The sequence below is a fragment of the Wyeomyia smithii genome, chromosome 2, assembly GCF_029784165.1.
Source record: "Wyeomyia smithii strain HCP4-BCI-WySm-NY-G18 chromosome 2, ASM2978416v1, whole genome shotgun sequence".
NCBI lineage: Eukaryota > Metazoa > Arthropoda > Insecta > Diptera > Culicidae > Wyeomyia > Wyeomyia smithii.
The window spans coordinates 265,795,906-265,810,646 of record NC_073695.1 but is presented as its reverse complement, the minus strand read 5'-3'; the positions used below and the strand labels follow the sequence as shown (position 1 = coordinate 265,810,646).

At 37.7% G+C, this 14,741-nt stretch overlaps 1 protein-coding gene across 1 annotated transcript; it reads left to right on the top strand.

The window, feature by feature from the left end:
* The first annotated feature begins 826 nt into the window (after positions 1–826).
* Positions 827–14,669, top strand: LOC129720743 (uncharacterized). Its single transcript, XM_055672413.1, has 4 exons — positions 827–1,369; positions 13,997–14,134; positions 14,206–14,338; positions 14,402–14,669. Exons 1-4 carry the CDS (start codon positions 1,231–1,233, stop codon positions 14,466–14,468), a joined length of 477 nt encoding a protein of 158 aa, XP_055528388.1. The 5' UTR covers positions 827–1,230; the 3' UTR covers positions 14,469–14,669.
* Positions 14,670–14,741: the final 72 nt, after the last annotated feature.

Genomic DNA, 14,741 nt, shown 5'->3' with positions numbered 1-14,741 from the left:
TAACAGTTCAAACTGATTGTCGGAAATCTAACGCTAAAAATAGCAAACCGGCATTCATGAATTCAAAGTCATAGAAGATAGTGGAAATTTGAAGACGAAAAGAGTAAATTGAAATGAAAAATGTGTAATCTTTCGAATATTTTTTGTGTTATACTTTTTGTCATTAAACTGTTCGGGCTCCATAACATTTTGATGGTTCCCCGAATTAAAACCTGATATTGGAAATATCCCTTTCGACCCACAGTATTACTCACAGAACTGGAGTGTTATTTTGCAGTCTGCGTATTTCCACCGCATGGCACCGGTTCGGTGTAACAAACAAGTCATAACCCACTGATAGGCGCATTCGTGTTTGGGGTTCTCCGAGGGTATCCTGCCTGGCTGACACTAACAACCGGTCAATTCCACGACTGATAAGGAGTACTGATCGATGCGTTGCCGCAGTAGCAGTAGCACATCCACAGCCAAAACAATATAAACTACAATGTAATGATGCAATTCTAAGACGAGTCGTACACGAATACTACAAGACACTGGATCGGTTGCTTTCCGTACACAGTGTTTTCAATCTTTCAGATTTAGTGTGATTTCCAATTTAACCAGAATTTCGAATGACAAAGTTTTCCTTCATTCAGACGTTCCGCCATATTTTCTTCGAAAATGGTTGGCAACACTGTGTAGTGCATCGAGTACTATCGCTGTCCGATCCTCCGAATGGAACACTAGTCACGTAGGCCCGATGTAGAGTGCCGATGATCACCGCACGATCATTGAACGAAGTACAGCCGGCCATTGATAAGGTCGTCCTCATATAAGCGGATCGCGTACCCGAGCGGCCTTCCAGTCTGTACCGAAACAGCGAAACAGTAACCAGTGTGCGATTCCTACTTTCATGCGAACAATCTTGCTCCCTCTTGGTTGCAGATGTGTTTGTGCAACGTGGTGTGATTCCGAATAGAGGACTCTTCCTCTTATCAGTGTGAACCTTTTGCTTTGAACTGTGATTTCGTGATCTGAAAACAAATAGTTGCGGAAGAATCGGTCTTTATTGCCGTTTCGCAACGGAATAGAAACTTCTATTTTCCCTAGTGATTTTCGCGATTGGACGATTTTGTGTGGTGGGTGATTTTGTCGTGTGTAACAGCCGTATCAATAGAAACAACAATAACAGCAGAAAAATATCAACCGACAGCAGCCGAGTATCGGATATCCCCTAGACCGGAGAATTGAATGGTCAAAATTGAAACTTGCAGCGAGATTTACTCGGGCGTGCCAGGACAGCGACAACCGATTTACGCAGCAGTACCGTTCCAGCACAGGCGGCAAAATTGCGGCGATTTAGGCCTTTTGTTGTTGCTGCAAAGTGGAAGTGAGTTCGGAAAAAAATGCCCAACGGTTGTAAATTATTTCTACCGTCTTGTTAGTTGTAGGCCTAAAACAGCTCTAGGAGCACAATCGATAGAATTATTCATTACTGTTAGACAGTACTTTATGCGAAGCTGATCAGCTTGTTACTCTAGAATGAGATTCACTGTGAACATAAGAACTGTCATTAACGTCGAATGTGATCAACCATGTGCATAAGTTCACGCAGTGAAACCGTGATAGGCAAGGACATAGAAAAATTATCAAATGGTCTGATTTAGATCATCAATAATAATATTGGCAATTATCAAATTCAAAGTTGTCAAGTGAGCCGTGAATCAGAAATCAATCTCTCTTTTAAAGTACAACTATTTGAGAATATTTACTCAAATTTTTATAGACTTTCGAGGAACTGGGAGAAAGTTAGAGTTATTTTAGGCACGCCTTGTCACGGCCCCATAAGTTAAGCTCGAAACATACGTGATTGTCTCGGAACGGTGTTTTTCGCATAATGCTGCTTATTACGGGAGTCACCTCACGGTAAAATAAATTTCACTCTCACGCTCAGTGAAATGAAAATTTTCCCCAGCTCAAAAATTTCTATTTCCCAGAAAGTCGATTTTTTTCGTTTTTTCAGATAACACCAGATCTTGACGTTTTCTATATTTTTGAGACCTTTGGCATCTAAAAAAAATATTTTTTCTCGGTATCGGAAATTTCATGTTACTTAAAAATAAATCCAATATTTATCATTAGATCACAAATCAATCGATTTTTAAACCTTCCCCATTTTCGTGAAATCATTCCACCGTTCAAAATGGTCGTGAAATAATTTCACGCGAATCGTCGCTTTTTCCGTTTTCACTTCAGTGAAAGTGAAAGTGAAAAGTGAAAATGAGTGCCATCATAATAACCCAGCTTTCACGGCAGATGTCACTTTGCGACATTTTTCTCACTTACGTGAGTCCCGTAATAAGCACCAATGACTTTGCCATGTTTACGATTGTCGAAAAACAATCTAACCGACTTTCTTAATCGTTGACGTCAGTTCTTAAACGATCATTTTCTGATGAACAAAGTTCAAATATTTCGATTTTTTTATTATTAAAAAGATCTGGGGGGAACAAGCTATCACCTCACTAATATAACTAATGTTGTTGAAAAACTGTAAAAAATTGCTGCACACCTTTGAAATTTAAACCTTTTTCATTTTTTCTTGAGTAATAAGATATTCAACCTTTTAATAGAAAATTTAAAAATACAAAATGACGATGAGTTCAGGATTATAGAAAAAGTGGAACGAGAGATATGTTTCGAGTCTTGATTGAACGCATATTTTGACATTTTTCTATGCTATTCTTTGTAATGGTCAGTAGGCTTCGAAGTTTAATCCACTTCCGTCAACTGCTGTTAGGTTTATTTTTACAGATTCCGTTCGGTTCATTACGTTTCGTTTTTGGTACGGTTCGATTTTAACAATACAAAACAAAATATCGGACGTGTCCGAACGAGATTTAAATTGTTTTTGCACATTATTTGTTCTTCATTTCATGTACCCTTTTTTTGTTGATTGGAAGACAAGTCACGAATGTTATTATAGCACTGAATGAGTTTATGAAGATTGAAAACCAACTGGAAACATGATAGTATGAATTCGAAAAAAAAAAAAATTTCATCAAGCCACACTTTATACTGATAAAATGTAAGTAACAATAAATCGATAGTTTAGCGGGGCCTAGCGTGGCGGAGATGTTACCAACCACGCTCGAAGCCTGGGTTCGGAGGAAAATCTCTGGGATCACGCCTTCCATCGCATGAGGCCGGTAATCAACGGGTCGTGAGTTAGGGTCCTGGGTGGAGTCGCCTCCCGGGCATCGGTGATTGGCACAACAATAGTGAATAAAAAAAAAAATAGATAGTTGAATTATAGAGTTATATGTTTTGGGGTTTTATAACCGGAATAGGCTTCTACCCTTCCTTTTACGCTTACTGTTGAACTATACCGAGCCTCGTTCCTTCTACCAATATTGCCAATTAAAATTTGCTGGAGAAGTTTCAACCGTGTGTCTTTTTGAGTAATAATCAATAGTGTGACCAATTTAGGCAAAGGAAGTTTACGGGGTATTGTGTAGTATTTTGCATAAAGAAAGCGTAATCGGGAAGCCAAAGAATAAACCCACGCTTAAAGCCCTTCGACATCGAATGGCCTGATTCTGCTAAGATTCGAAACCATAGCCGTCCGCTTGTCAAAGCTGACTCTGTAACCTTGTAACCTACGAAGCTTGATTAGAGATTAAGTAATCGTGGGGTTCGAGTTCTACCTGCGAGTTTCTTTTATATATCATCACCTTCCTTTCGTGCTGTTTTTACTTTTAATTTTCACACACATTTTAGCTCAGGTTGTATTACTGATGTCTTTATAAAAGTTGTAGTTAATGTTGTCACAAAAAAAATTGCTATAATCACTCTAAAAAATTTAAAAAAATTAGACGTTTGTCTTTTCAGTATCTTATTGCCAGATTTGCATTTCAAAAAGACATATTTTTCCATTTTTGTGGCAATTATTCTGTCGGTGTAGAAGCTAGCTTTTTGAGTCTCCTACAAAGTTGTGTGCTTGGAAGAGGTATAAATATATGTTAAACATTGTTACCTTCAGAATTGTCAATTTTTTTTAGATATTTGAAAATCTTTTTTAAGAATTAATATAATACATCTCCAAAACGGGAAGAGTTTGAAAGAAAGTGTTTTAAACAAAGTTTTTTGTGATAACCTTATCTACAACTTTGTTGAAGGCAACATTTCTCTACAGCGCAAGAAAAGCTAGAATTTGCAATGCAATTAGTGGCGGAACTTCTTTCAGTCTTCTAGACTTGATGTAATTCTATAAGGCTTGTAAAAGATACTATTCTTTTGAGCATTTAAAGAGTAAATGTAAAAAAGTATACGATTTTGAGCTTATTTCATGGCAATATCTTGGGCTGTGTAGAAGCTGTTGTTTCGTGTCTTCTACAAAGTCTTGTGTTTTGACGACATTCACATGTATGCTGAACATTGTTGCTTTTAAAACGCTTCAGTTTTTGATATTATTGATGTGAAAGGGTATATCTCTTAAACTAGAATAGTTAGAAGACAAGTATTTTCAGCATAATTTCTGTGACAACAGTAACTACAACTTTTCTGGAGGCATCATTCCTCTAAAGTTTACGACTGGAAAGTTGGATTTTGCAGCGCCATTCTTTTACGAACTAAATATCTTCTAAATAAAAGTAGTATTTGGAGAGTAAATGAAAATAAGTTCACGATTCATAGCGTTGTGCTTCGCTTTGTTTCAATTTTTCTCTCATTTTTATCTTCTTGGTATTTTTCTCTACTTCTATTGGTTTTGTACTTGCATCTTTTATTTTGCCTTCATTTTCATTTCATTTTTCTTATTATTTAGGAGACTTTTTTTAGTTTTTCAGTTTTCTAGACTCTGTTTCCATTCTTGTTTCTCTTCTGTTTTTGCTATGATTTTTTTTTGTCGCTCTTGTTTGTTTTTGTCCGTTGTTTGTTTCTGCATAGTTTTAGTGCCCATTGCCTCACGTGCTGTTTGATCATGTTGAAACATTCTTCTTGATACTTTCTGTTTTGCATACATATTTTTGAAAAAATATCTGGATCAACATTTGAAAAATTCTATAATTTTTAGGCCCCTTTTTTAATTGGCCTTTTAAATTATTACGAGAAAAAAAAGTTGTCAGTCGCTGAATCCTAAAAAATTGTCCAAATTTTTTTTCAACATTAAAAAAAAAATTTGAGATACTACATTAAAAAAAATCCATTTCAAAAGCAAGAAGTGATTTTGAAAAAGTCGGTTACCTCTTTTTTTCTAATAAGTGCTTTAGATAGACAATTTAGCTGCCTCAAACTCTTCTGAACAAACTAAAGTGGGTACCTACTCTCAAGGAATAACAAAAGGGTCGTTCACAAAACCATGACCACAAAATTGACGAAGAACTACATCAAGTTTTGACTACAGCACTTGCATTGTTGTATTAGAGAGTGAACAATAACAATAACTTTTATTCTGAACGAATAAAATAACTCTCTGGAAATTATGTGGTGATAATGATTCTAAATGGCATCTGAAGTCGATTTACGTTAATTTTGAAGGTGAAAATGTTGACTTCCAGTTCCTAGCAAACAGCCCACGATGGCCAAATACCAATTTTTTTTTGAGTATTGCCGGAACTGGGATGATAAGGAATGTTAATTTTATAAAACGGACATTTTGGATAGACGATAGAAACTTAACGTTTACCTCAAAATTGATTAATTTTTAATTATTGTGCAGTTGAGTTTGTTGACATTGTGCCGGTGCTCGAAAACTCATAGTTAGCATCGGAACGATTCAAAATATTATACGGAGGAACCCGTGGTTCTGTGGTTAGCGATGTCGGTCGGCTAGCTCTCCCACACGGTTGTGATATCGGGTTCGATTCCCGATCAGGTCAAGGAACTTTTCGAGCTGGAAATTTTCTCGACTCAGCACTGGGGCACGGTGTATCGTTGTACTTATCTTACAACATGCAAAATGTGCCGAAAACAATATCGATAACGAATTCTTTCAACTAATCTAGTTGATCGAGACCGCGTTAGCCCCCAGGCTAGCGTGCGATATTGTTTTTTAGGAACCTACAAAAAACAGTCGTCACCGAAACGGACCGCAAAACAGCATGAACGGACAAAGAAGCGATGTCAGAGGATGGATAGGACACTGAGAAAGCGAAGAAACTGTTGCACTTTAATGGATGACGAAACATATTGTAAACTGGACACAACAACGCTTCCGGGGTCACAATTTTTCAATTCTATTGTTGGCAGGGAAGTACCAGATGTCAAACGGTCGATTAAAATAGACAAGTTTGGCATGGAAGTACTTTGTTCTTGTGGAAAAAAAGTTTGCCATATTTTACAACAGGAACCATAAACGCTGAGAATTATCGGAAGGAGTGCATTCAAAAACGTCTTGCTGCTGTGTATCGTCAACACAAGACCCCACCAATGTTCAGGCCAGACCTTGCATCCGCCCACTACGCTGCTGCCACTTTTGAAATGTTAAAGATATCTAATTAATAAAAATCAATTTCTGTCCGTGTGTGATGGTTTACCTCGGGAACGGCTTGACGGATTTGCATGATTTTAGTTTTGTTTGGTTTGTATGGTTCTGTAGCTGGTCACTATGCCATAAAAATAAAGAAAATTAACCGAAAAAGATCAAAATCTAAAAAAATCAACTTCCGTATATTCCCGCTTCTTACTGCAAGAACAACGCCATCAGATTACTATGATTCCAGAATACGTGCGACAGCCAACAAATTCAAGCTGTTGTAGCGTCGTTGTCACGGCAGTTGTTTACTAACCCAAACTTTTGAACGCAGTACGAAAAAGTTCCTTTATTTCCGGTGTCTTTCAAAGGCCAAAAATCAAAACTTCAGCGTGAAAGTTCTATTGCGCTGGTTCCTTTTTACGTGTTTAAACGTTGGTTGATAGATAATGCATCAAAAGGTTCAAAATAAATATTAAACCAGCCAAATAAGTGGAAAATGATAAAGCTATCGATTCCAGTTAAATTTGCTATACAATGCCACCAATTAGACGAAGAAATATAGGTCGTCGAAGCCGTACGGCTATAACCTCAGCAAATTGTCGAACGAATCAAAGCGAATATCAGCGCCATGGACAAATTGAGTTGAATCGACAGAGAATGTCACAAGTACGGATGATGCAGACGGAAGAAGAGCGAGAAACACAAAATAGAGATGATAGAATACGAATGAAACGTAATAGGGAAATAGCAGAAAGATCAGGACACACTTGAGCACAACAAAGCCACATCAATCGACTACACAGTCCAATCAACGTTCCGCGAAATCTACAGCGTGCTGCATTCTACTACGATCCATCGGTTGATTATAGTGCAGATAGATCTGTCACTATTGGATCAATGAGCGTTGTTTGTCCTCATTGCAAGGCATTGAAGTTTACTAGCGAAACGCCAGGGTTGTGTTGTACAAGTGGAAAAGTAAAATTCATGGCACTGAATCCTCCACCAGAGCCTTTGAGCTCATTGTTATCTGGAACAGGAAGGGACTCCCCCGTCATCCCAAGATCAACAGCTGTCGACGAAATTAACGCGTGTTTGAAATCTTCTATTTTGTGGCGGAACGTAAAGACACTCAAACTAACTTTGAACATGCGTGTTCAATTACAAAACGATCAAACCGCAGGTACATTTTCGAAGAAATTGTTGGACATTGGGAATGAAGAAATGCCAGTTGATATTGTGACGAGACACATTACGTTGCCCGAAGACTTTTGCAACTTCACCATAACAAAAGACGAACTTATCCAAAGAGTTTTCCCAAATATTGCGCAGAGCTACCAGAACCACGTTTGGCTGAGTGAACGCGCTATATTAGCTCCCAAAAACAAAGACGTTGACTCTCCAAATGGGGACATTCAAGATGCAATTCCAGAACGGGTTGTTTCGTACAAATCGGGGGACACCGTCATAGATCAAAACGAGGTGGTTAATTATCCAACTGAATTTTTGAACTCCCTAGAATTGCCCGGCGCACAAACTTCGGTTGAAAGTCGCCTTTGTAGTTATCATGTTACGAAACATCAATCAACCACGGCTTTGCAATGGCACCAGGCTAGCGGTGAAGAAACTAATAAATGATGTGATTGAGGCAACAATTCTTAAAGGGAGATATAAGGGCGAAAACGTTTCGATCCCAAGAATTCCTATGGCTTCAAATGATTTGCCGTTCGATTTCTAACGACTTCAATTTCCGATTCGACTTGCTTTCGCAATGACTATCAACAAGGCGCAAGGGCAGTCATTGGAAATTTGTGGAATCAATTTGGAGTATCCGTGTTTTTCACACGGACAACTGTATGTCACCTGTTCTCGCGTTGGCAAACCATCAGCATTGTTTGTGTACGCAGAGAATGGCAAAACTAGAAACATGGTATATCTCGACAAACATTTCAAAAGGTCCTATCTGCTTTCATCGTTTTTCCGAAGCGTAATTTCATTTTAGTAATGGCTCAGCTTTAGTAACTCTCCCAAGCGTGGTTTTCGTTCAGAAGGCTAGAGTGATCCCTCCGCTATCAACTTGTGCAAATAACTTGCCAGAAAAGGTGTTCATTAAGTTGTGGTAATTGAATGAAAGTGATCGATCAAAAAATCGGTAAAAGCAGATAGGACCTTTTGAAATGTTTCTCTAGATATCATAAGGCATTACAATAAGCAATAATACTTTTGTGTACAACTGAAACCATCATAAAAAAAAACAATTTCAATTAAAGGCTATTTTAAAGTAAGTCAATTCAATATAGGCAAAACAATGTCTGCCGGGTCAGCTAGTATGAGATAAAACTCGTCGAAAAGACGAATAATCCACCAAATTGTCCAGAACAACGTTCAGTTGAGCCGCTATTTCAAGCGGCATCTTCGAAAGGATTGTAGAGAAGCACAGTCAATTTATGAGTTCGAGAAAATGTAGTCATCTGCAAGCCGAAAAGTTAAGCCAGAAACTGTAAAGAGGCTTATGAGTAGAGTTCGAGGAAAAGTTGACCAGTTTTATAAATAGATGAACTTATTCAGGTTTCAAATTTTTTACTTTTTGTTGAGAAATAAACCTTAATTTTGCAAAAACCGTCAAGAAATTTCTTGAACTATTATGAAGATATCACCAAAACAAAGTGTCCGTTTGATAAAATGAACAGTCCTTACTGATAGGCCGCAAATCGACCCCAGGTGCCATTTTGAATTATTTCAGTGTCACCACATTATTGCCAGAGGAAGTTATTGACATTGACATTGAGATATGATGTTACTGCAGTTATCAAGATACACAGACTATTCGACTAGTTCCGCGTTGTGGAATCAATCGAATTGAGTTTCAGCACCATGGCGACGGTGTTCTGGAGACCAAAAGTTTTCGCCAATTTCCTGGCGACTTTAAATGCTCGTACGATTTCCACCTCGATGTCATCCACTCGACCATTAGTCGATCCACCGCACCGTTCTGGTTAAACGGTCGATGACGGCGTTGTGGACAAATACGTTCAATCCGTGGGCTCTTCAGTCGAACTTGGATCTCCAGTTGATCCTCGACGTGCTGCGTACGTCGTCGAATATAAGAACAAGATTAATTATGGCATTTTAACCTGCAACTTGACCTTGTGAAGCTGCAGGAAGAATTTCCAGATATGGACCGTCAATCACTGCTAACGAAGGTCAGCAAACAAATGCTCAACTCTGTTAATTTGTTCGCGTGAAAGGCTGCCTGGTACCTTTTAACCTTTTTACTAGAGGGAGTGCCGCTGCACCTACTGCTGACGCTGCTTCCACACAACCGCTACTGGTACTTAGTTAGGACTGTCCTAGTCGCCATCCACTAGTAGGATGATTGGTTTAGGCAAAAGCAGGACCTTGTATAGCCCAAATTCTACAGAATATAAGGCATATATACTGCCGGTACCCGCATAACTGTCCCATACTGATTTTGGTCACTTTTGAGTTATCATCGGGAATCGACTTAACTGTTATCATATTTTCTGGAAAAAAATTTAAATTGATACTTTTGTATGGAAAAACATGGAAAAAATACCAAGTTGGTTTTGTCCTATATATTGAAAGTACCCGCATTACAGTCCCACTGCATAGTGGTGCAAACTGCAAACATATAATTTTGCTCCAGATTAGTGTATATCGGATTATTTTAGGCATATAGAAATATGTCATTTAATTAAATAGACTAATGTTGTTTTTCTGTAGTACAATCTACGTTGCCAATGATACTGCCGGTTACTGGTTGAGTTTATATGTGATGGGCCAAAATATGCGAGTAATTTTGAAATGTACCCGCATACTTTGTACCATTTTGTCTTCTTTTCAAGTTATATAACTTAAAACCAATCTCATCCATGGTTTATTGTTCCCAACGATAAACTTGTGGTGCCATGAAACTGTTGCAACATGGACTGCGGGAATGACCTCAATGTATTTGTTTTTGTAAACCGGACTGACAGCGCAGTGCAATGATGTATACACAGGTGAGGAAAAAGAAGACATTTGTCTGTATAAGTAGCGAAAAAAAGGTAAACAAAAGCACGTGTTTGAGTTGTGACGTAGATCTCGGTCAACGAGCAAATGCCATTTGAAAAAGTATTCTGCATTATTTAACGACGCAGGTACGCATTTTCATCGTGAAACTTTCAAAACTTGTGGAAAAATCTTGAAAAAAAAATACTACCAAACATTGTTTTTTCCGTAGTGTTTTGGAGTTTTACGTCATCACTGTTAACAAAAGAGAAACCCTTTAAACCCGAGACTCAAACCAACTCCGTACCTTTCTATGTTCCATTGAGCGCAGTGGCGATTGAGATAGTTGCAATGTTGCGAGAATACTCAAAATAAACATCGGAAGTGAGCCAGTTTATCAGCAACGTTTTGATAATTTTTATTTAAATGCACAATAAATCAATTTTAATCGCTCTAAAACACGACTTGCCGAGGTCCGTTTGAGCTGGAACTTTGCATAGGGACTCCTTCCGAGAAAACGAAACTTTTGAGTTCTTTCGCTAAACGAAATTTGAAGACCAAATTTTTTCATTGATGAGCCGTTAAGAGCAAAAGTGGTACATGTGCCATTTTGACACTTTTTGGGTTTTTTGCATAAATTGATGCAGACCGCAATAATGTACTAGAATAAGCAAGAAAACCGAGATCTGATAACCTAAACTAAAGTTATAGCCAAAACAATTTTTGGTAATTAACATAATCACCATTTCGTTGAGAACAAAAGTGGTACATGTCCAGTCTGTGCATGTTAGATGAATGGTAAGTCGAGGATCTTAGAATATAAAACAATCATGTCTTCAGCAAAGTTGGTCAAGTGATTTAGTACTTTCAGATGAAGATTTGTCTGCTTTGAAATTTTCTCAGCACGTGGCGCTAGTGTACCTGGACTATTTTGTAACAGAAAGCATTTTACCTATTTCAGTATCAACTCGTATGCTGTTACCAAATACATATACACTAGCGCCACGAAGAGACACAATTCCTTAACCAACAGATCATTATTCTATAGTACTCAATCACTTAGACAACTCTGTTGAAGCTCTATGTCCTAAGATTAGAGAGCTTTAATGCATCCTTCATGCTCACACCGGACATGTACCACTTTTGCTCTCAACGTTTTCTGGTTGTCATTATTTTTCCCATAGAACAAAGTGGTACATGTTTTTCCATTGAAGTTTGTGTAAGTTTCTCAACCAGAACTCGTTATGCTTTCATGTACCGTCTTCTATAATCTTTCCAGCAATGATTTAGTGCAGTTATGTTGGAAAAAATTGTTCAAACTAATTTACTATTTGAGTGTTTTCATTTATAGCGTCTCCTGAAAAATTTACTTAATGGCACATGTACCACTTTTGCTCTCAACGGCTCATATTTCATTGGGATCCTTATTCAGACATTGTCACAAACCCGCATTATTCATCTGTAAAAAAATGTTATGTTCATGTAAATTCTGAATGCTTTTAAGCTCTTGTACCACAAAGAGAACAAATTTCAATAAAATCATATTTTCCAGGATTCTTCGCAAAAAATTTTTCTAATACACATTGGCCCGCTGTTCGATAAAACGAACAGTGAAAACCTCGGTTGTGGAAAGTCGGAAAAACTTGTTTTCGTCATTTTTAAATTTTTCTTCATTTTTCTTCATTAGAACAATACAAACCTGTGTCGTAAAAATCGCGTTTGAAAAAAATCTGGTTCTATGTTCGGGCCTTAATGGGTTAAGTATTCAATTTGATCTCAAAAGGACAGTTTGTTGTTTAATTTGATATCGGTATGATGCTTATCGCATCTCTGGGCTATCCTCAAAAGTGGAAATCAAACACTGAAAATTTGACGACCGACAGATTTTGATTACCAACATTCTCGTTTGTGTGTTGCCAAAATACGGCAGAGCTTTTCACTGGAGGAAGTGCCTACCGCTGACGCTGCTACCACTACCGCTGCTGGTATCCGCTGCCGCTGCTGCTTAGTTAGGATTTACCTAGTGGCAATCCGCTAGTAAACTGATTGATTTGATTCCCGGTGCACTAGGTATATAATTCTGTCGACCGTGCTAGGGAAAGCTAAAATTTACCAACCAATCAGAGGTCTAAATATGCGTTTCGCAAAGTTTGACAATTTCCAATAGTACAATAGTTCCAATGACCAAATTACATTTTTTGCATTCGGGCGGATGCATGAATAATGTTCCAATACAATCGAACGAAGTAATTCGCTTGGAAACTAAGCGGCCTATAAAGCATTTAAAAAGGGACATTTTTGCATATTAGCTTTTCATTTTACACCTCCTTGTAGTAAAACTTCCTGAAAGACGTAGTTCCACGTCAATTAGAGGTTTGGACAATTAAAGTTCAGACAGTTTCCCAAAAGTCGTCCAGTGATAACTTTTCTGTATCTCTTGCCATTTTCAGATATAACGATTTATTAGAAAGGTTCAGCCCTTTTCAAATGTTAGTTCAGATAAATTTGGGAAAAATGTATGCAAAGTTTCCGGGTTTGGTAAGGCTTCCCAACCGCTAACCATTTTACGAACTGACAGGTGTCAGGGATCCTGCTGATATTGATGCTGCTTTCACTTTCTGTCAAAATTTCATTCATGAATTGAGTTCAGAAACGTCTCGTAAAATGGTTTATTGAATACTGAGAGAGTGCTGCTAAAAAGCCGAAAAAAGCCCTGTATTGGTAGAAAGAAAATCATTCAAATTTACCAACAAATTCGAAGAATTGAAAATGTAAAATGAATAACGGCAGAAGATTCAAACATTGTTTCTCACATTTATCAAAATAAGCAAACAAATGCGACTGTGCATTTATGAAAACATGCGTGAGGCAATCAAATTACAATTACAGGTTAATTTGAACTCTTTTAGACAAGATCATTAAATCTTTCAACATAAGTTTGATTTACCCGCTGAGAAGAATCTTATAAACAGCCCAAAATGAGCGTGTTTCTTTTAATTACAAGAATTCAGTGTTGACAGTCTGAACAAACGTACTTTTTTTAAGTGCAATATTTGTCTGTCTTGAAGCAAAAAATATCCGTCTTAGAGCAAAAAATAAAAAAACGATATTTTTACTATTTTTACAGTTTCATAATAAATTTAATTAGTCTGATTTAATATTGGTAAATTTGTGTTTACGTTCCATATTTAGTGAAATTTCAGATCGATTCCACCAAGTTCTGCTTCTTATCTCACAATCCAGAAATTACTAGTTTTTTTTTTTCATACAACCAACAAACACGCGCGCTCTTTAACTGAGAACAATTTGTTTGAGGTCATCAAAATAACGACCAAGGCGTTGCGTTAGACGCATGAAAACACAACCTGAAAAGATTAGTTGGTCTATAGTCATAAAAATACTCATTCGTTCTTGAGTTTTGGCAGTTCACTAGAATTTTAACGAATAAATCACAGTCTCAATCCTAAAACTGTACTAAACTGTTGCTTAATTGGTTAGTTCTAATTTGTCTTTCGATTGCTTTTTTTGCTCCAGTTAACTCCAGAATGGCCAGTCTCCCGCAGGCAGCCTTCGCAGTGCACAAGCTGCGCAAGCCAAAAGCCGAGAAGGACCTCACGGTGGCACGCCTCAGTATGGAAAAGCAGGAATCACCTCGCTATACGAACAACCAAAGTGAGTATCACCTCCCACACCGGGTTTAGGTTAACGATCCCTAAATGTCTTTCCTTCGTTCCTTGTTGCAGCACTAGACCTATCACCGGTTAAGTACAGCGATAAGTTTATGAACAGCATCTGGGGTCTGTACAATCGCTATTCACCGCACAACTTCAAAAAGAACAACGGTGCTGACCTGCAGTACTTCAGCATGCCACAGCCGTAAGATTTTTCCCCAGGGCTAGCGATGACATTTTCTCTTAGTAATATGATTTCAAATTTCAGATTCGCTGTCGCATGCGCCGCTTCGGAGAAAAACAGCTCTGAAGCACCTACCGGTTCCAAGAAGTAGCACCAATTGGACCATGATTGGACATTTTGAATTTTGTAGTGACATCTAATTTGTTTTTATTTTTTTTAGTGTAGATAGTTAGTAACCATACTTATCTGTGTTTTTATTAGATTATAAAATTATTCGTCTAAAATTTATACGCATGATACAAATTTATGGGACTGAACATGATAATTGAATAATAACTATTGTTAATTCGAATGATTTTGTTTTTGTTATGACTGTTGCTGTCACTTTTTCACAGCAAAGCAAACCTAGCACGGCTAGCATCTT

What these genes read in the sequence shown, in the direction of transcription:
- LOC129720743 (XM_055672413.1), top strand. Translation starts at nt 1,231, where the DNA reads ATGGTCAAAATTGAAACTTGCAGCGAGATTTACTCGGGCGTGCCAGGA. An exon ending in GTTGTTGCTGCAAAGTGGAA is followed by an intron (nt 1,370 to 13,996) that starts GTGAGTTCGGAA and finishes TTTTTGCTCCAG; the next exon opens with TTAACTCCAGAATGGCCAGT. An exon ending in TACTTCAGCATGCCACAGCC is followed by an intron (nt 14,339 to 14,401) that starts GTAAGATTTTTC and finishes TTCAAATTTCAG; the next exon opens with ATTCGCTGTCGCATGCGCCG.